This window comes from Bos grunniens, chromosome X, assembly GCF_055505025.1.
Source record: "Bos grunniens cultivar Pamir isolate PY7600 chromosome X, Bosgru_T2T1.0, whole genome shotgun sequence".
Classification (NCBI taxonomy): domain Eukaryota; kingdom Metazoa; phylum Chordata; class Mammalia; order Artiodactyla; family Bovidae; genus Bos; species Bos grunniens.
This window is the reverse complement of record NC_141194.1, coordinates 43666085-43688978: the sequence shown is the minus strand read 5'-3', so window position 1 is coordinate 43688978 and position 22894 is coordinate 43666085. Positions and strand designations below refer to the sequence as shown.

General features: G+C 35.4%; 1 protein-coding gene across 9 annotated transcripts in view; it reads right to left on the bottom strand.

Annotated features, from left to right (window-relative positions):
- KDM6A (lysine demethylase 6A) overlaps positions 1–22894 on the bottom strand; it is a 179975-nt gene that overhangs the window by 55196 nt on the left and 101885 nt on the right. For all 9 annotated transcript variants that reach the window (XR_015158464.1, XR_015158465.1, XM_086386701.1 and 6 more), the window contains exons 7-9: positions 19045–19099; positions 15137–15171; positions 1784–1877 (exon numbers count right to left, since the gene is read on the bottom strand). Coding sequence is in view for 7 of the 9 variants with exons in the window: in XM_086386701.1 (XP_086242827.1) it covers positions 1784–1877; positions 15137–15171; positions 19045–19099 (184 nt within the window). In the remaining 2 variants the exon portion in view is untranslated. The remainder of the gene's footprint in view (positions 1–1783; positions 1878–15136; positions 15172–19044; positions 19100–22894) is intronic.

Here is a 22894-nt window from a genome sequence, read left to right as displayed (position 1 = left end):
AAATGGGTAACACAAATCTTTACTAAACAAATTTAGATGGTATACATAATCTCACTTATCTGTGGAATCCAAAAAAGTCAAATACGCAGATGCAGGGAGTTGAATGGTGGTTACCAGGAGTGGTAAGATGGAGGAAATGGGGAGATGTTGGTCGAAAGAAACAAAGTTGAAGTTATGTAGGATGAGTAAATCTAGAGAACTAACATACAGCATTATGACTGGATGAGAGAATAGATTTGAGGTGCTCTCACCATAGGGAAAAAAAAGGTAACTGTGTGAGGAGATGGATATGTTGGACAGCTTGACTGTAGCAATCATTTCACTATGTACAGGTATATCAAAACATCATCTTGTACACCTTAAATAAAACTGTTATGATAAAACAAACAAACAAGCTGACCATGTAAGTAATCAAAACACTAGATCATGGAATACTAGCACATGGAATAATTTGACTTAATTTGCTAGGGAATCATATTTCAATTGTGGTTCAATTCAAGTTCACAAAATCAGCTGTTTTTCATGTATAGTTCACAGTACACAAAACAAACAAGGACCTTTATTTTCTGATATTTATTATAGTTGCTGTGCTCCAAAGAAAGAGGGCTGAGTTATCATGTTTTATGGAAATATAAGTCAATCTCACCCTTATTCATCTGTTCCTCCTTTACCTCTCCCACTATTACTACTAAGAACAGGACCTAGAGTAACAGACTCTAAAAGGAGTTGCTTAAGCAGCAGTGACAAGCAAGTAGGAAGGACTGATGTGCAGGCATAAATTAGACTCAATAAGGGTAAGTATTTTCCCTTTCAAAACCATGAAAAGTTTACCTATACATTCAGCCGAAGAGGACAGGTTTGTGTGCATTTTTGCTACTGACAAATTCTTCAGTGCAGCTAAAATGCATAAAAACTTATTTATAAATAATGTGAACTAAAAAAGTTTATATTCACATTATTAGCTGAATGAGTAAGCTATCAAGGCATCACTTTTCTTTTTACCTAAGAACACAAAACGTTTTTTGCTGTACTAATAAACTTATTTTAACTTAAATATACCAATTCACATTATTTAAACTCTGCATGCAATCATTAAAAACAAATACTTGACTATAATTTTTTAAAGTATGGATAACTCATGGAAATTCTAACCAGAGATTAAACACAAAATTAAAAAATGAAAGTTTTATAGTTTTATATGAAAGCAGTGTTTTTATTTTGTATAACTGATCACATAGTATGCATTAGTATCATGAAGTGATAAAAATTTAAGCTTAAATAATTTTACAATTACATTAAAAACAGTAATGCTAACAACTATATTCCTTCATCTTCAACATGACAACAGAACTGCATGTATAGAGAATCTATACTTTAGATGTTCCACATTTCTTACCTAAAGATGTTTTAGTATTATTGACAGCGCTATGAAAGCAAGCTCACCAATCACTAAGAGACTTTAGGTAAATCACTTAACTTCATTGAGTACTAATGGTATCTGGCACCGAGAAAGCATTCAATCCCCCTCACTCGTGGTTAAGTACCAGTGTATAATTTTGAGCATTTACAAGAAAAGTTACACTAAAGCATTGTAATAAGATTGACTGTGAGATAGACAATAATCAGCAGAAGGTGGAAATATGATAAGTTCAGATAAAGTCTATCAACTTTGGAAAAGGAAGGAAAAGAAACAGGATACGTAAGTCATGTATTTACCATCAGTGACATGTAAAAACCATAAAGCAATGTACTTATAACACACTAAGTGAATATTATTACATACCCAACTGTTGTAAGACAGTTGCTTTTACTTGTGCAGAAAGGTTTTCTGTCTGCAAAAGTTGTTCATAAGCTTCCTTTGCAGAATGATACTTCCTCTAAAAAGCAGGAAAAAAAGATTTAAAGAAAATAAATTAACATCTTTAAAGAATTAGCTCATGTTAAGTCTTATACAATACTGATATTTCAGCATATTTTAAAAAATCAACTGAAAGATGAAAGTGCATTACTGAATGTTCCTCTAACTCTAGACAGTTATGGTTAATAGGCCATGTTTCAGAGTATCTAACACCAGTAAAACATTCAATACAAGTATCATTAAAGTATCATTAAAACATGACCTTGGAGTACTTCAAGTTGAAACCAAAGGATGTGAAATAGCATCACAACTATTCAGTAGAAACTTTATTTCAAATTTTGATCTTTCCCTAGGCTAATGATATGTGACATAATACTCTCTTGTAATGCTGGGCAGCAGTATTGAGCCACAGCTCACAGTCAGTTACAAGATTATGAGGGTAAACAATCGATACCCTTCCAACCATTCTGTATCCATACAACCATTTTATTTTTCACCTCACTTCAGTATTTAATAAGTTACATGACATACTCAACAACAACAACAAAAATAGGACCTTTAAGAATTTGCCAAATCTTAATAGTTACAAAAGCCAATGAAATCTAAGTTTAAAAGATACAATCACTGGTATATAATATATCCTATGAAAAAATTATAATACATACATGATTTTAAAGACAAACTCCTCATAACTACTGTCTAATGATGTTTATAATATTTAAGATTCCATGGGCAAAACTCTAAATGAAACCATTTACCCACAGTTCTTACCCCAAAAGTACTAATACGACTGAAACCCATTATTGCTACAGTCCGAAAGCTGAACACAACTCCTCCCCATCCCTCCAAAAGGGGGAAAGTCAACAAGAGAAAACTTCATAAATATTATTTTTAGAAAACACTTGGCAGAACAATGGATTAAAGTGGCTTTCATTCATATCACTGATAGGACATAGCTGGCTGAGCAAACAAACCTTTCTCCCCCAAAAAAGTAGAGACATAAAACTAGCTGTGTGAGCCTCAGGCAAATCACTTGAACAATGATTCAACATCCATACAACAGATGTAATGCCTGATCTTTCTATCTAGAGTTCTTCTTAGGATTAAATGAGATAAAGAGCTATGGAAATGAGGAGCTCTATGAATATAGTATGTCAACACGGGGAAGAATTGCAAGAACGTCCATTGAGATTAATAGTTATTACATAAACTTTTATTCATCAGGTATATGACTTCCCTTTAAACATTAACCTGATCTGAAAAAATAAATTAGTTAGTGAAGGATAATGATCAGTTATTCAACTCAGTTCCTTCAACTGGTAAGTATTTGTTGAATACCTAACACATAACAGAAATTGCTGGGACTACAGGCAAGAATACAGATATGAGAACAAAACTTATTGTACTGTGTACAATAACAATATTGTACACAGTTATTTCCTAGAAGCAGACAAGCTTAGAGTACTAGCAGATTGGGCAGAAAATGCAGAGACAAGCAGACAACTTCACAAAGACCTTCCTAAACCATGTTAAAAGACTGTAGACTATATCCTAAGACAATGGGCTACCACTGAAATGAGTTCAAGCAATATAATCAAATTTATATTTTAGGAAGATCACTTTCTGGAATTACCTCAACAAATGCTAAAAGATACTTCCAAACACTAGTAATAATGATAATATTAATAATAATAAACCATCATACTTGAAAAACTGGATGGAATATACTGAGAAACCAAGTTTTATTTCTACCTCATACTATATACAAAACTGGCACCCACATTAAAGACCTAAATATGAAATGCAGAAGTATGTAACTAAAAGAAGAAAATGGATAATATTTCCTTGAGATGGGAAAAAATTTATTCGACTTGGCAAAAACCACATAGATCAAAAGGAGGAAGGATCTGACTTGAAACACATAAGGAGAAAAATAGGCAATGGACATAAAAACCAACATGTAAAAGGTGAAAAACATGTAAAGTATAAACCTTGAGAAATCAGAAAATGCAAATTTAAATGAAATACTAGCTTCTACCAATTAGACTGGCAAACATAAAGTTGGGTAGTTCTTAGCATTGTGGGGATATAAAGGGAAATACTCATGCCTTGCTGAAGGGGATTTACTCATGGAACTAGGTGTGTAAATATGCTACAATCTAAACATCTCATTCTTGGGATATATCTATACACCAAAGGAACCTTCCCTAAATGGTACTATTTGTAGTATCCAGGAGATGGACAACTAGGTCTATCTCACTAGGTGAGTGGAAATGTAAAATATGATGGATGTTTACAGTAGAACATTAAGTAGCGATCAAAAGTAATATACAAAAGCAACACGAGTTTATATGTAAAGGTATTTAGTAAAGTTTTGCCTCTGGTAATGCTGTGGTAACATTTCACAGACAGCATTAAATTCTGGATAAAATACAAAGGTCAACTATCTATCAGAAAGCACTGAAAAGAAAACAAAATTAGGCAAAACCAGAGAAGTTAAGACTTAGAGGAATGGAATGGCACTGGTTCAGTAACCCCATTTTTCCAGGATGTTGACCTGAAGGCAGCCCCAACTTGTATCTGATTGGCTAGACCTCAAACAGAAATCAGCAATCTTATCAGCTTGAAAAATAAGAGGGAAGACTTTGAAGCTATCACAAGAGCTAAAAGTCAGTGAAGAAGAAACAATCCCAGAAAAGAGAGAGAGAGAATATCAACTTCTGCAATTAAACTGCTCAAATTCCTGGTTGACCACTGAACTACACAGGAACACAACGGACATCCAGCAGCCTAAAAGAACTAAAGAGAGATTTAGCTGCTGTCCACCACAGGGATGGCAAAGTTTAGTAGTGTGACTTGAGAAAAGTTAAAAGTGCCTAATAAAACAAAAAATCAATTTCAGAAAAATATAACAAAGTCACTCTTCACACAACACATTATTCATGATACCCAGGATAAAATTACCAGGATTGTAAGAATCAGGAAATTTTTACTCATGTTCAAAAGAAAAAGAAATCAATGAAAATCAGCCATGAAATGACTCAGATGTTGCAATTTGCAAATAATTTAAAAGCAGCTATTTTAAAGAAGTTCACAAATGAAAAAGAAAACAACCAATAAGGAATGGACAAAAAAAGCCAAAGCACAGAAAAATAAAAGACAAACAAAAGGAAATTCTCGAACTGAAAAATACAAATTTGAAATTTAAAAAAAAGAAAAAAGTCACTGAAGGACTGACTAGCAGATTTAAGACTTTAGAAAAATCAACAAATTTGAAAAGAGGCTGGCAGAAAGTATCCAGACTAAAGCAAAACAGACAAAAGAGAAGGAAAAAAAAAAAAAAAGAGCCATCCAAGATGTACAAGACAATAACAAAATATCTACCATACCCATAACAGGAGTCCAAGAAGGGCAGAAAGAATGGGGCAGAGAAAATATGGACAATATAATGGCTGAGAACTTTTCAGAATGGATGAAATTAAATCCCATATCTAAAAGACCAGGAAAAACACTGGTATAACTAGAAAGGAAAAACCAATACCTAAGTACATCATCGTCAGATACTTAAAAACCAAATGTAAAAAGAACCCTGAAAACAGCCAGAGAAAAACCACAAAATACAAAGGATACAACAAGAATGATAGTCAATTTTATGTAATCATATCAGTAATCAAATTAAATATAAATGGACCAGATATTCAAACAAAGAACAATAGAGACCGACAGAACAGATTACAAAAGTGAAAGAAAGCCATAAACATAAGAACTGTAAGATTTGCACTTTTTCCTATAAGGACTCAAATAGACTGAAATAAAAGGGTGGAAAACACACGATGTAAACTCTAAATATTAGAAAGCTGAAGTGATTACATTCAGATCACATTAAGAAGGCTTCAAGACAGAGCACTGCCAGAGATAAAGAGGAATATCTCATAGTGATAAAGGATGTATCAGGATGACATAACAACAACGCTTTTAAAAAAATGAGAAGACTGACAGATTTAATGCTGATAAAATACTATTTGTCTATAAAGTTTATTCCAATTTCACCAACTGTCCCACTTATCTGGTCCAGGATCTAATTCAAAGTCCCACACTGTGTTCAGTTAGCGTGTGTCTTCACCATCTGCTAACCTGACACTCAGTCTCTGACTTTTCATTACCTTGATATTTCAAGTACTAGCTCATTATTTTGAAGAATGTACCTTTCAAACTAGTAAGTACCTTGTGGAAAGATATTCATCATTTCTCATACATTAATTAAAATTCCACAGGAAGAAAGAGGTGTCCCCTTTCCATTTATTTATTAAATTATTCATTTATAGCAATATGAGCTAATATATTTTATTCTGTACTGTACACCATTATGATGATTATTTGTTTCTAAACTTGTGTCCAATTTGGTGATTAGAAACCCTTTTCCACTCAAGTTGGCGCCTGAATCTTTTCACACGCCTCATCATTTTTTGAGTGCTCCCTTACTTTTTGGCAGGACTTCCCTGGGGGCTCAGACGGTAAAGCGTCTGTCTACAATGTGAGAGACCTGGGTTCGATCCCTGGGTTGGGAAGATTCCTTGGAGAAGGAAATGGCAACCCACTCCAGTACTCTTGCCTTGAAAATCCCGTGGACAGAGGAGCTTGGTGCAGGCTACTATCCATGGGGTCGCAAAGAGTCGGGCACGACTGAGCAACTTCACTTTCACCTACTTTTTGGCACCATGAAATATTCCAGGGCTCATCTTGTAGGTTCCCTCCCTAAGCTCTGGAATCACACACTTCTCCCCAAGAACTCTTGATTTCTTTTACTGAAGAATCAAACTTAGAAACAAAGATCTGGATGCTAGAACATTCACTGCTGTGGAGGGGGGCACTCACAGCAAACAGAGCTGGGAAATATATTAATGTATACACAACACATACACACATACTCTTCCATTGTATCTCTCTCTACTCAACTCTTAATTTCCGTAAATAACCGTATGTTTAGTTTTTACTCCACTTCCAATCCAATAATACAGAGTTCAGTCTAGCCTTTCTTCTTTTCTTACCTGTATGTTCTCTGACAGTGAAAACCTAGTCCTCATTATTCACAATACATTTACTTAGGGATAAGCAATATCCTTATTGCCAAATTCAAATTCCCTACTGAAGAAAGTAGGGAAAACCACTAGACCATTCAGTTCAGTTGTTCAGTTGTGTCTGACTCTTTTCGACCCCATGAAGGCAGCATGCCTGGCCTCCCTGACAATCACCAACTCTCGGAGTCCACCCCCTTACGACTATACAGTGGAAGTGACAAGTATATTCAAGGGATTATATCTGGTAGACAGAGTGCCTGAAGAACTATGGACTTGAGGTTCAAGACGCTGTACAAGAGGCAGTGATCAAGACCACTCCCAAGAAAAAGAAATGCAAAAAGGCCAAACAGTTGTCTGAGGAGGCCTTACAAAATAGCTGAGAAAAGAAGGGAAAGCAGAAAAGGAAAGATATACCCATTTGAATGCAGAGTTCCAAAGAATAGCAAGGAGAGATAAGAAAGCCTTCCTCAGTAATCAATGAAAAGAAATAGAGGAAAATAATAGAATGGGAAAGACTAGAGATCTCTTCAAGAAAATTAGAGATACCAAGGGAACATTTCATGCAAAGACGGGCACAATACAGGGCAGATTTGGTATGAACCTAATAGAAGCAGAAGACATTAAGAAGAGGTGGCAAGAATACACAAAAAAACTATACAAAAAAGATCTTCATGACCCACATGACCCAGATAACAACAATGGTGTGATTACTCACCTAGAGCCAGACACCCTGGAATGCCAAGTCAAGTGGGCCTTAGGAAGCAACAATATGAACGAAGCTAGTGGAGGTGATGGAATTCCAGTTGAGCTATTTCAAATCCTAAAAGATGATGCTGGGAAAGTGCTGCACTCAATATGTCAGCAAATTTGGAAAACTCAGCAGTGGCCAAAGGACTGGAAAAGGTCAGTTTTCATTCCAATCCCAAAGAAAGGCAATGCCAAAGAATGCTCAAACTACCACACAATTACATGCTAGCATCTCACATGCTAGCAAAATGATGCTCAAAACTCTCCAAGCCAGGCTTCAACAGTATGTGAACCGTGAACTTCCAGATGTTCAAGCTGGATTTAGAAAAGGCAGAGGAACCAGGGATCAAATTGCCAATATCCATTGGATCATCGAAAAAGCAAGAGAGTTCCAGAAAAACATCTATTTCTGCTTTATTGACTATGCCAAAGCCTTTGACTGTGTGCAGCACAACAAACTCTGGAAAATTCTTCAAGAGATGGGCATACCAGACCATCTGACCTGCCTCCTGAGAAATCTGTACACAGGTCAAGAAGCAACAGTTAGAATTGGATATGGAACAACAGACTGGTTCCAAATCAGGAAAGAAGTACATCAAGGCTGTATATTGTCACCCTGCTTAATTTAACTTATATGCAGAGTACATCATGTGAAATGCTGGGCTGCAGGAAGCACAAGCTGGAATCAAGACTGCTGGGAGAAATGTCAATAACCTTAGATATGCAGAAGACACCACCCTTACGGCAAAAAGCAAAGAACTAAAGAGTCTTTTGATGGCGTAAAAGAGGAGACTGAAGAAGTTGGCTTAAAGATCAACATTCAGAAAACTAAGATCATGGCATCCGGTCCCATCACTTCATGGCAAACAGATGGGGAAACAATGGAAACAGTGAGAGACTTTATTTTGGGGGGCTCCAAAATCCCTAAAGATGGTGACTGCAGGCATGAAATTAAAAGACGCTTGCTCCTTAGAAGAAACGCTATGACCAATCTAGACAGCGTATTAAAAATCAGAGACATTACTTTGCCAACAAAGGTCTAATCAAAACTATGGTTTTCCAGTCGTCATGTGTGGATGTGAGAGTTGGACTATAAAGAAAGCTGAGAGCCAAAGAATTAATGCTTTTGAACTGTGGTGTTGGAGAAGACTCTTGAGAGTCCCTTGGACAGAAAGGAGATCCAACCAGTCAATCCTAAGGGAAATCAGTCCTGATGCTGAAGCTATACTTTGGCCACCGGATGTGAAGAACTGACTCATTTGAAAAGACCCTGATGTTGGGCAAGATTGAAGGCGGGAGGAGAAGGGGACGACAGAGAATGAGACGGTTGGATGGCATCACCGACCCGATGGACATGAGTCTGAGTAAGTTCCAAGAATTGGTGATGGATAGGGAAGCCTGGAGTGCTACAGTCCATGGGGTCGCAAAGAGTTGGACATGAATGAGCAACTGAACTGAACTGAATATTTACATAAAAGTTACAGAATTTCTATCCATATCCCTGTGAGAAAGTAACTGTAGTGGAAGATTTGTTTACAGTTCTTTTGTCTCTAGCATCTATGATGATGATTTGCTTTTACCTTTAGCTCTATTATTACAAAGCATGATATTAACATATTTCCTAATATTCAATCAATTTTGTATTCTCTAAATGAATACCACTTGCTCATAGTGTATTTGTTTCATGAGGTAATAGATTGTTTGCTAATATTTTATTTAGTATTTTTATACCAACATTCATCAGTGATAACAGTGTGTACATTCATTCTTCTTTGTAGTGTATCAGGTTTAAGTATCAATGTTATATATACTTTCATCAAAAATGAATGAGGGAAAACAGTGTGAAAGTTCTTCAAAAATTTTAACAGAATTACCATATAACTCAGTAATTCTACTTCTGAGTATATATCCAAAAAAAGGAAGAAAAAATGAAAGCTGGAACAAAAACAGATATTTGCACACTCATGTTCATAGCAACAATATTCATAACAGCCAAAAGCTGGAAATCAACTGACAGATGAATGGATAAACCAAATGTGGTGTATACATACAATGAAATATTACTCAGCCTTAAAAAGGAATGGAATTCTGGCACATGCTATAGTATACACAAACCTTAAAGACATTATGCTAAGCGAAATAAGCCAGACACAAAAAGACAAATACTGTACCATTCCACTTACATGAGGTACCTAGAATAGTCAAACTCATAGAGACAAAAAGTGGAATAGTGGTTGCTAGGGGCTGTAGGGAGGGAGGAATGAGGAATCATTCTTTATTGGGTTCAGAGGTTCAGCTTGGGAAGATGATGAAGTTTTAGAGAAGGACAATGATGACAGTTGCACAATAAAGTGAATGTACTTAATACCATTGAACAAATGGTTAAAATGGGAAAATTTATGTCATGTATATTTCACAATAAAATAAAAAAGACATCAAAGAACTATGGTCATATAAGTGATTTTTAGAATCAGACTTTTGTTTCTATTATATCTCAAAAATACACAACAGAATCAGTAAGTGCAGAAAGGACTTTATGATCAAATACATGTCTCTCAAGGTCAGACAGAAAGCTATTTATAAGCCCCCGACTATTCTGTTCAAAAAAAGGAGAAAGAAATTAGAAAGTTTTTCTCCTTTTCTAATGTTCTGGAACAATCTACAGAGTACTAGAATTATCTGGTCTTTGAAGGTTTGGTAGAATTCCCCTGTAAAACCAACTGGGCATGGTACTTTCTGCATGGCATTACTTTTCTCTTTTTATGAAAAATGGCTTTTTATAACTTTTCTAACTCTAATGAGGTTAATTTTGCTAGTCTGTACTTTCCTGGGAAATAGTCTACTTCATTTAAGTTTTGAAATCCATCCACATAGAGGTCTGCTAAGTAGTCTCATATGATTATTCTAATTTCTTCTGTACCCATGGTCATCTTATTTTGTGTATCTGTGGTTTATCTCATTTATCCACTTAATCAAGTTAGTCTGTGATTTATCTATTATTAATTTTTTCTAGAATAAAAAGATTTTGACTTCATTTAATTAGATCTACCATTTTTCTCTTTGAATACCATTAATTCCTTTAAAAAAAATCTTTCTTCCTCACAATATTGTTTTCCTTACATTGATTTTTGTTTTGTTAACACATTTCCTTACACCAAACTAACTTTGAATTCATGGAATAAACCCTAGGCAATCAGGACATACTTACTGCACCTTTAAACGTGAGCTTAAATTTTTCTTTCTTTAGAATTTTTGGATTCCTATAATATGAATAAATGAAACCAGTCTATAGTGTGTCAGGAATAACTATGGCTGGATAGTTAGAAGGCAAGGTTAACAATGAAACTAGTAATTCTTACCAACAGTGTTATTCATTATAACATTATTTATAACGGTCTCTCACAGGAGAATACTTATATTAGTTACACTACATCTCTGCAAAGGGATGTCATATAAATCAACATGTATTAATAGGGAATGATTTCCAAAATATAATACTAAGTTTAAAAAATAAACCAATTTAAACAAGATCAAGAGAGAACATACATAATGGGCTATTATTTCAATAAATATGTTCAAACATACATATATATTTGCTTATATATACAAGTTTCTCTGGAAGGATATAAAAACACTGATAATGGTAGTTGGTAGCTTTTGGCAGGAGAAGGCAATGGCAACCCACTCCAGTACTCCTGCCTAGAAAATGGATGGAGGAAATGAAAATGCTCCTCCTGCCATGGACAGAGGAGCCTGGTGGGCTGCAGTCCATGGGGTCACTAAGGGTCAGGCACGACTGAGCGACTTCACTTTCACTTTTCACTTTCATGCATTGGAGAAGGAAATGGCAACCCACTCCAGTGTTCTTGCCTGGAGAATCCCAGGGACAGCGGGGCCTGGTGGGCTGCCGTCTATGGGGTCACACAGAGTCGGACACGACTGAAGCGACTTAGCAGCAGCAGCTTTTAGCAGGGGACTAGATGGCCAGGGAAAAAGAGTGAGAAGGATACTTCACTGTGTATTCTTTCAGGCACTTTCATTTTGGATTATCTATTCAAAAATAAGTAACACTAATAACAAAATTAAAAGGGAGAAATCCTTTACCTTTAAGTTTATTTAGAATTTAGATGGTGACCTATTCATTTCATAAATAATCAAGAAAAATAAATGAAAGCCATTAATACTATTAGGAAAAAATGGTACTGTGTGGGGGGGGGTCCTCAGCTAATAAAATGAGAAAGATAAATTAAATAAATGATATAAATATCTAAGAGTAAATCGTAATAATTAAAAGATGTTTGTTCCTTGGAAGGAAAGCTATGAAAAATGTAGACAGTGTAATTAAAAGCAGAGACCTCACTTTGCCAACAAAGGTCCGTATAGTCAAAACTTTGGTTTTTCCAGTAGCCATGTACAGATGTGTGAGAGCTGGACCATAATGAAATCTGGCACCAAAAAATTGATGCTTTCAAACTGTGGTGCTTCAGAGTCCCTTGGACTGCAAGGAGACCAAATCAGTCCATCCTAAAGGAAATCAACCCTGAATATTATTGGAAGGACTGATGCTGAAGCAGAAGCCCCAATACTTGGACCACCTGATGTGAAGAGCTGACTCACTGGAAAAGACCCTAATGCTGGGAAAGATTGAAGGAAAGAGGAAAAGGGGGTAACCAGAGGATGAGATGGTTGGATGGCATCACCAACTCAATGGACACAAGTTTGCGCAAACTCCAAGAGATGGTGAAGGACAGGGAAGCCTGGTGTGCTGCAGTCCTTGGTGTCACAGAGAGTCCGATACAACTTAGTGACTAAACAACGACAAGGATGAAAACAAGTGTCTGTCTACAGATGGGATTGAGAAAATGTGGTATATAATTACAATGGAATGGTATTTCACCCTTAAAAATAGAAGGAAATCTTGTCATTTGTGACAGCATGGATAAACCTGGAGGGAATTATGGTAAGTGAAAAAAACCAGACAATGAAAGATAAATGCTATACAGTATCACTTCTGTGTGCATTCTTTTTAAAAAGCGGTGAGGTGGGGGCTTGATCTTCTAGAAGAGGGGATATGCAAGGGTCGCCAGGAAGTGAGAGAAGAAAAAGGAAGAGGTCGGTAAAAGGATACAAACTTTTATTTATAAGATAAATAAGGTCTGAGGATCAAACATATAATATGATGACTATTGCTGATAACAATGTATTGTACAAGTGAAGTTTGTGAAGAGAACTAAAATGTTCTCAATGCTCCACTTTGAAGATGTGAGGTGATGGGTGTGTTAATAATTCAGTGGGGGGAAATCATACATATATCAAATCATCATATTGTACACCTCAGATAGATAGGTAAGTCTTTTTGTTTTCCTTAATTTTTCACCTGAAAATAAAAATCCTTGTTATAAGTACTGAAGTGAAGAAGATTTTTCAATCCTTTCATATGCTTATAGTGTCAGCTTCTTATCATCTAATAATTACATACTCTGCCTAGCACGCATTTTTTCGGTTTGTTTTGTTTAATCTTAATGGGCACTAAAATTTATCAAATGAAAGAATCAGTGGGGAAAGGGCCCTGTCCCCACATTACCTTCATAAAATTCAAAACAATACCAACAGACAACCTACCAGAAACAATGAAAACCAGAGGACAATGGAATGTAAATTTTAAAGTGGTCATACAAAATAATAAAATAGAATTCCATCTCCAGCCAAAAAACACTCATTAAAAAGAATGGTTAGATAACATCTGTTTTACCTAATCACTAAGAGCTATGAAAGCTGGGGGAAAAAAATCAGAGCCCATCTTTTAGAAGGCAGCAGAGATCTCCTGAGGCAATGAAAGCAGGAGCTAATACTCCAGAGAAAGAACTTTGGAGAAACAGCTTATGTCTATAGCTGCTTTGACCCTGGGGCCTTGACTGATTCAGCAGTTGACAAGGAGGCAGTGATTAGCAACGGCAGGTAAAGACTCTGCTCCACAACATGCACATGATTCTCAAATGCACCCTCTCAAGCTGGATGAAATCCCTAGATTAGTAGAGTATCCAAACTTGAGTGTGCATCAATTCTGACTCAGTAGACACAGACACACCTGTGTGCATGTACGCAAGGAGGGTGGGGGGAGAAACCACAGCAGAAGGAGGCGTCCAGCAATCACATGTTAATTTTTTTTTTTAGACCACCTCATGGTGGCTCTGAAACAAAACAGACCTTAGAAATTATCTAGAAATATAACAGTACTTTATTTTCCTAAAAAGCTGTTATAAACTGGGTAAACTATGATTATAGCAGGAAACGGCAACCCACTCCAGTATTTTTGTCTGGAAAATCCCATGGACAGAGGAGCCTGGTGAGCTACAGTCCATGGCGTTACAAAGAATCGGACATGACTGAGCAAAGCACAACAGCAGCAAACTACGACTACCTAATATTTAGCCTCATACCAACTTACGCTTGATTTTCCATACCACTGCCTGTGCTGTGCTTAGTCGCTCAGTCGTGTCCGACTCTTTGTAGCCCCATGGACTGTAGCCTATCAGGCTCCTCTGTCCACAGAATTCTCCAGGCAAGAATACTAGAACGGGTAGCCTATCCCTTCTTCAGGGGATCTTCCCAACTCAGGAATCGAACCCAGGTCTCCTACATTGCAGGCGTATTCTTTACCGACTGAGCCACCAGGGAACTCCAAGAATACTGGAGTTGGTAGCCTATTCCTTCTCTGGGGGATCTTTCCAACCAGGAATTGAACCGGGCTCTCCTGCATTGCAGGTGGATTCTTTACCAGCTGAGCTACTAGGGAAGCCCATACCAAAACTGCTTACCTAGACTAAATGTTTATGTGTTATACCCTATATCATGTAACTAAGCAAATTCTGCCATATATAAAAATATGTTCTAAAACAGCTTTTTAAATATAGCAGCCAGGGCTTCCCTGGTGGTCCAGTGATTAAGACTCTGCACTTCCACTGCAGGGTGCACAGGTTCCATCCCTGGTCAGGGAACTAAGATCTGACATGCCTTGCAGCACAGCCAAAAAAAAAATTAAATATAGCAGCCATAAAAGTACTGGTAATGACATCAAGAGGTTACTAATAGGCTTTTCAAATGGTGATATATGGAAGGGATATTTCAATCTTAATAAAAAGTGAAACTAAGAACAATGCATTGTAACAACCATCTATAACATTCTGAGAAGAAACCTAGGCATTTCACATCAAGAATATGAGAAAGCTTCTCAAATACAACCATTTAAGGCTGCATATAGTTTGAGTTTAATGAGTTCTTTGTACACAATAAGAACTCTGTGTAATAACCGTAACATGAATGCAAAATCTTGACCACATTTAATGAGTATTATGTAAGAAGTAGTGCCCAGAACTTCATTAAATTATCTGTGTATCTGATTCCACTTAAAATGGTATGAGTGTTTTAAAGTAAGCTAAGTTAAAACACTTACCTGGGTTTCATATAAGTGGGCAATGTGAAATTGAACTGCAAAGATGAGAAAATAAGTCAACAACTGTATTACAGTAGTGTCTGGATAAATATAAGTAAGAATATAAAATGTAAAATATAAACACTATCTCTGCTGCATAGATTTAAGTAATTTCAGAACATAACTTATTCTTAATAAAATATACAAGCATACAAGAACATGATAAGAAACTACATGTATTCATTATTGGTTATTACTAAATTTAGCCAATGTAATTATTAAAATTAACATTAAAATCTGTAGCAAGTGAGTATAAGTTCAAATGGCAACATTAAACAGATATAAAATATAACTTTTATAATCTATACATTTCACAACATGGTATTTAAAAACTGAGTTAAAACTCAAACAAGAAAGTCAGTATTTGATTAAAACAACAATGAAAAATACTCTTTTTAGTTATATATTTTATTACATATTTCATACTAATGTTTACAAAGATGTCATAGACAATAAGTTGTATTTCTCTGTCAGTTCTTCAAAAAAAATTTTTAAAAGGTCAAACCACTTGGAAAGCAAGAATAATAAAGAACATCAACATTAACAAGTACCTCTTGAAAATAAAAAAATACATATTTCAGCTTTTATTTTCAGCTCTTCCTGATATTGCACCACCAGAATATGAATGTTCAATGAAAGCAACAATAAATCAGGAATCAAAACTGGATTCTGGCTTACTTAAATAATGATTTTCATCCTCCAATGACAAATCGTTTTTTAAAAATGTTCGATTTACCTGGATTTCATAGTTAAGATTTCAAGGAGTCTGGGAGCCTTTCAAAATTATATGCATAATATGTATCTGGATCTTTAAAAATAAGATCTAATAGCTATCATCAAGCTCTCATTGGTATCATAAACTTAACTCTCACACTAACTCCCATAACTGTAAGATTCACCTGAGATGCTAGTTAAAAACAGAGATCCCTGAGATTGTATTCAGTGAGCCTGGGGCAAGGCCCGGAAAGGTACCTTTTTATTTAGTTCTGGGATTAACAAAGGATTTTGACACCTGTTCCCTAGAGCAGCACCTGAGAATAAGTAAATATGCATAAAATCCAAAACAAGATATATAATGAATTTTAAAATCAAACATTTTTGGATCAAAAGTACTGCCCTCTTCATACATAATCATTAAATATCATAAGCAGAGATGAGACAAAATAAAAATATCATTTTTAAAAGATGAAAATCAACTTTTTGTGAAAAGTACATCATAATAATAAAAAAAGTTCTACAGATATAAATATCCTCTCCCTTTACCTGTATCTGTTAAGTGGTTTTCTTATTTCCTAGTCCCCCTTTTCAACACAGCTCTCTTTGAGAGGTCTAGTCCAAATCTCACCTGACTACATCATTAGAGAATGAGGAAGAGATGGAAAATGTATTTTCATCCCCCCTCCTCCCTGCCCCCATCTTCTTACTCCTCTAAGAAAGGTGACATGGAAAAAAAGATTAGTAGCAGTAAGGTAGCATTCTATTTCCATCCCAAAGTTCCTCCAGGCTCAATAAGGGCTTTCCTATACTAGGAGTTACTAAATCCAGTATCATCTTTTGTGGTGTGAAAATCAATTTATATTTAAATTCTTAAAAGTCCTCTTCAAAGTGGAAGATAACTATAAAGATAAGAAAAAGCTCCACTTGGCAAGTCTCAATTAGAGGTAGAAATTTAACAAATATTGCCATAAAAGGTTCTGAAATTAAACTTTATTCAGAAATTAAGACATTATTTTTAGAATTAATTAAATCTAGAAGAAACAATTTTATCCCAAGGGGCAATCGTATAAGTCTCTCATCACCATGATTCTACTTTTCAAAGCACAAAGTCCAATTAACCCCTCTTAAAGGCTCTGGAAGCGGCAAGTATATGTGTTTTTCTAATGCATAAATGAACTGTGCAATAAAACAGAAATCTCTTACAGACTTTAAAAGCTCACTTCACTTTCTAAAATCTTCTGACCTTTGTAGTATGGAGTAGTAGTAACATGGATTTCAAAAAATAGTCAAGTCTGTGGCTTACCTAAATAGGTAATGATATTAAAAAATCCAGAGAAGTTTTTACAAAGATGATAAAGAGTCTGGTATTTATATAGTAATAATGTGTACCCAAAGTGAGTACTCTATATTTGAGAGTGCTCTGTGAGACACCAGCCTTTATGATCATGGTTATCAAGTAGTTATGAAGTTATATAGTTAAAAATAAACTACCCACATCAACTGAACTATAATGGTGTAATGTCTCTAAATAAAGCACATGCCTTCCATTAGAGTGACAAACCTTTCAGCACTCAAAGTTCTGAGTCTGGGGAAATTCCTCAGTCCTGTGTAAAGCAGGACACTGGTCACTCCTTCTTATTTCCTTTCTCAGCAATCAAGAGAAAGAGAGCTGTGGTAAGCTCAAAAATGTTTTCATGATTGTTAGAACTGTCCTCTTCAAACTCCGCAACAAATATCTGCCCTCTGGTACTCATTTTACAGAGGTGTTTCCCTCTTAGGCGCAATGATCTACAAGTCAGATTTCAGCTCAAGTAGAATAAAATAAGGATTTACAAAAATATTTAGTTTGAAAGTTATGAAACGTCCCTCAAAAGTTATCATTCAAATTGACAAGTATGAATGAAAGTTAGTTTCTAGGCACTAGACACAATCAATTAAATGAAAATCAGATTTTTCCTATTCCTATAAAATAATTTTAAAAGGATTTTAGGGGTTTATATTTTAGATGGTTTATATAACTTGGATGTAAAATTAAGGATACAAAAATAAGTTAAAAAAAAAGAACACTTCATAAATTAATATATTAATGAGTTAAATCCTTTTTCTCATTTAACCTCATCTTAGAAGTGAAAACAGTGCTGCATTTGTTACCTTTCCACCATTTGTTCTGGAAATACACTGATCAGTACTAAATCCTAAGTTTCATTTAAAGAAAACAGAATTCTTTTAAGTTTTCTCAGAAAATTGCATTTAGTAGAATTATAAGACAATTAGTCTGGTCTAGATAATGATTTAATCGGAACAACAGAGGATGAGATGGCTAGATGGCATCGCTGACTCGATGGACGTGAGTCTCAGTGAACTCCGGGAGTTGGTGATGGACAGGGAGGCCTGGCGTGCTGCGATTTATGGGGTCGCAAAGAGTCGGACACGACTGAGCGACTGATCTGATATGATATCTTATTTCATCTTATATGCAAGTTATATTCAAATTTCTACAGTTTTTTCACTGAGTCAATCATTTGGAGGCATTTTTACCACTATGACTACTAACTCTTCACTAAACTCCTTTCTATATGCTTAAAAAAAATGAAGTCGCTTATAGCAAACTACTGACTTTGTAAAATCTAGAATCTTTTGATTTATCTGAAATTTTCATGAAGAATGATTCAATTTTTATACACTCTAATTAATTGAAAAATCTCACCACAATCTTTATGTATGATGTTTAAAACTATAATAGAAAGTCAAAGTATATCCTCATCATTACCAATAATTTTAATTCACCAAGTATGAATCAGTAAACTAACACATGAATCTTTGTATTCTCAGACTTCTGAAAGGACTGGCAATCCTGTTTTTAACCTCCCCAAGTCATCTACAATGTAATTAATATACAAATAATCAATCCTGTTCACTAGTACAGATAATTTTAATTCAACAAACCCAGTTCACTAGCATATCTATTTTAGACACACACTGTTCACAATAAATAACTGGTCTCACATGTTCCATTTGTACAAATAGTTATGGCAACAAATATAGTTAGATTCAACTATTCCAGGGGAAAAGTTACACAGGATTCATGACTATTATCTGCCATGAAGTGATCTGAATACGTGCAGAAAACAATGGTACTTAATAATACTTACTTTCAGCATTGGACAAAGTGCAGGGATTACAGTCAACCAAAGCTAACTGAAAATGCTGCAGGAAGAGAGAAAATTAACGCACTAAAAATCAGTCATACAAGATACTTTTCAGGTATATAAGGTTTAATATAATTATGAAACTATGCTATGCAAATATAACATATTATACAACCAACTAGCATTACTTTGAACATTTATTGCTGAGAACAAACAGACTGCTGCATTACTTTCTTTGAACAGTTGAGAAAGAGATTTGGCATAAGAATTAACTTGATATCAAGTCATCCTATGTAAATCTATTTATATGGAAAAAAGAATCAGGTTTTTAAGTCTTCTAGTACATAGGAAGTGTTAGTTACTGAACACTTCAAATAGAACACATAATTATTGTAAAAACTGAAAAGTAAAAGTTCAATGGTATTAACGGATTAAATACCACTGCTTATCTCAAAATGATATACACTTTTTTTTAAATGACCATGAGAAAAGGGTAAAACTATTTGCCCTGATTTTTCAATAATTATTATAATTAGAGTCTGTTAAAAGTATTTGAAGTATCACAAAGAATGTACCAAATAGCCATACAAAACCATCCCACATAAAGAAAACCACTGGTTTTCTAAACCTAAAGGGAGATGAGGGACTAGGGTGGGGATGGCATGACCTCATAGTTTCATTTCTAGTTATCTAAACCAGATGCAAAACAGATGTACCTACTAAGATATTAAGATATCAACTATCAATAATGATCACCAACCCCTAAACCTGAAGCCACATTAGAAAATATCTAGCACACATCCTTGCAACCGATAGAAAACAAATGCAATTACCCTTTTAGGATATATACCCTATTATATGTGTAGGCAGTATTAAACCACTAATAACTTACAGCATCCACTTGTAATAATATTGCATAAGCCTGTCCCCTTGACAAAAAAAAAAAGAAACAAAAACAAAATACACGTCAAACTCAAGGCATAATGCTAATCTTTAAGAATGCAAATCATCAAGAACATTGGGTGATGGGGACTTCTCTGTTGCTCCAGTTAAGACTATGCTTCCAGCGTAGCGGGCCTCAGGTTTGATCTGTGGTCTGAGAACTCAGATCCCACATGCTGTGCAATATAGTCAAAAAAACCAATGGGGTGCGATCTGGCATCAAGTTTATCAACACTGAACTGGCTATATAATTAGGAAAAGGCAAACCAGTACTATAGTTAGTATGGAATATTTTAAAAAAAAATTTTTAAGGTGGGGCTTCCTTGATAGCTCAGCAGGTAAAGAATCCACCTGCAATGCAGGAAACACAGGACTGATCCCTGAGTCAGGAAGATCCCCTAGAGAACTAGTGAGGGTCCATGAGCAGCAACTACTGAAACCTGTGAGCCCTACAGCCTGTGCTCTGCAACAAGAGAAGCCCTCTTCTCTTGCAATGAGAGGGTAGCCCCAGCTCACGGCAACTAGAGAAAAGCCCGTGCAACAGTACAGTCAGAAACAAATAAACAAATAATAACAAATAAAAAAGGTTAAGTCTCTGAATTCTTCTAAAAGATATTTCCAGAAATACATATTCAAAATTTCCAAGCCTCCACAAATTTTTACCATTAAAAGTAATCAAAAGCCAAAAGTACAAAACAATTTTCTAAAAATCACCATTTCTATCCACAAGCCAAATGCCTAAAGAATTGTCTTTTTTCAACTGCTGGAAAAACTGAAAACTGATACATATAATGACAACTTCTAGATGTAAGCCCGAAAGAAACTTAAAACTTTCTATATCAAGGGAGAGAGTCATCAGCAAGCTTTTAGTACTGTATTTCAACATAGAATCAACAAAACTGCACTTGGTCAACCAGAGCCCTCAGTTAACAAAAATAAACTAATGTCAGTTACCCAGTACTACAATGAAACAAAGATTAGAAGGCATAATTTCATATGAACTAGTAGTTATTCACAAATGTCTGTTATATGCATGCATAATTACTGTAGCCTACATTTGCAGTACTCAATATTTAGAGGTTGTAATATTCTTTAATGAGATGACTATGACCCTTAAATATTTAATCCATTCAACGACTACTTCAAGACCCTATAATGTCCTCAGGACAATGAAGATACTAGGGACACAATGACAATCAAAAGTGAAAAAATATTTGCCATCATTTACAGAATGGGAAAAAAAAAATCCAACATCTGAATACTTTGAGAACTGCTTTTATTCTCCCCTGACCTACAAAGCAGATTGTATGTCCTTAAACATCCTTTTAGTGTGCTACCATAGCAATAGAAAACAGACTATTTTAAAAAGTGAGTACTATGAAAGCAAAGCATATTTTATAACCAGTTGTTTTCCTCTAGATAAAAAGAGGCACAGCAGCCACACATTCAGATTGTACTGCATTTCAAAGTCTAATCTATCCTGCCAACATTAATACTTAGATAAGACAGGGGCTTCTCTAGTGGCTCAGTGGTTAAAGAATCCGCCTGCCAATGCAGGAGATGCAGGTTCGATCCCCGGATTGGGAAAGAAGGAAATGGCAACCCACTCCAATATTCTTGCCTGGAAAATCCCATAGACAGAGGAGCCTGGCGGGCTATAGTCCATGGGGTTGCAAAAGAAGTCAGCCAGCAACAAAACAACAACAAAGACAGAGTTAAAAGATGCAAACTGCCCAGCCAAGAAAACACCATTTAAGATGGCAATATTTTATTTTCACTATCTCACTCAAATCTCACAAAGAGCAGAGAGATGCATAATTCAAATCGCCCAATCGACATTTCATCTATCAATACTGAAGGTCCTGTAATGAAATCGGGCAGAAGTTCTGGACTACATAATTATTAATCGATCTTAAAATCAGCAATGAAGTCACTGATGCACCAATTCAATCCCAAAACATCATGAAATGTCAAACATTTCCAAACCACAATGATACACAAAAATTAACTCTGCAAGACTGTACATATTCAAAAACAGGCGTGAGAATGAAAAAACTTACAGAATAACTGAGTTTAACAAACTAAGAACAGCCACATAAAACCACCCCACATAACAAAAATCACTGATACACCTTTGAGTAAACTAAAGGGAGATGAGAGACTAGGGTGGGGATGGTATGACTTCATTTCTAATGTCTAAACTGGATGCAAAATAGATGTATTTTTAACACATAAGTCAGCAAATAACTATCAACTATGATAATCAGCCCCAAACCTGAAGATACATGGTAAAATACCTAGCACCCATCCTTGACCAACAGGAAGAGCTAGGAAATATACCTCATACTGAAATACTGCAGTACTGAAACTGACTGCTGCTGTGTGAAATAGTTACCACCCAACTTACTGGCTTCTGCAGTTCAAAGACTATCGCAAACCTCAAGGCAGAAAGCATTCTACAGAAAACTAATTTCAAAGCAAGAAGATTTACCTACAACATTTTTTCCTAATGATCCTTTTAATAGAGCCTTTCTGGTCCAATTTAATACAAGGTTCAATTCATTACAATTTCTGTTGACATCGTTCTCACCAAAGTAACTTTTTCTTTAAAAGCTTTTGACTTGTTCAATATTTCAAAGTAACTTTTCAGTACTTTGCTTTCTATAGACTAAGGAACTAGATTTTCCCCTTCAGATAGAGATGAAAGTTGATGTAATTAACACATAAAACACCAATTTCAAGACTTTATTTCCCTTTTAAAATGTTTTACTTCTAGTTGAATAATCTGTGATTATCTTACCATCTTTTCAGTTGTAGAACCCTTCAACTATGTTCCCAAACCTGAAGGTAAGCAGTGAGATAACTTTTCATTATTGACAAGTTATGGTTGTATGTATAAATTATTAATTTG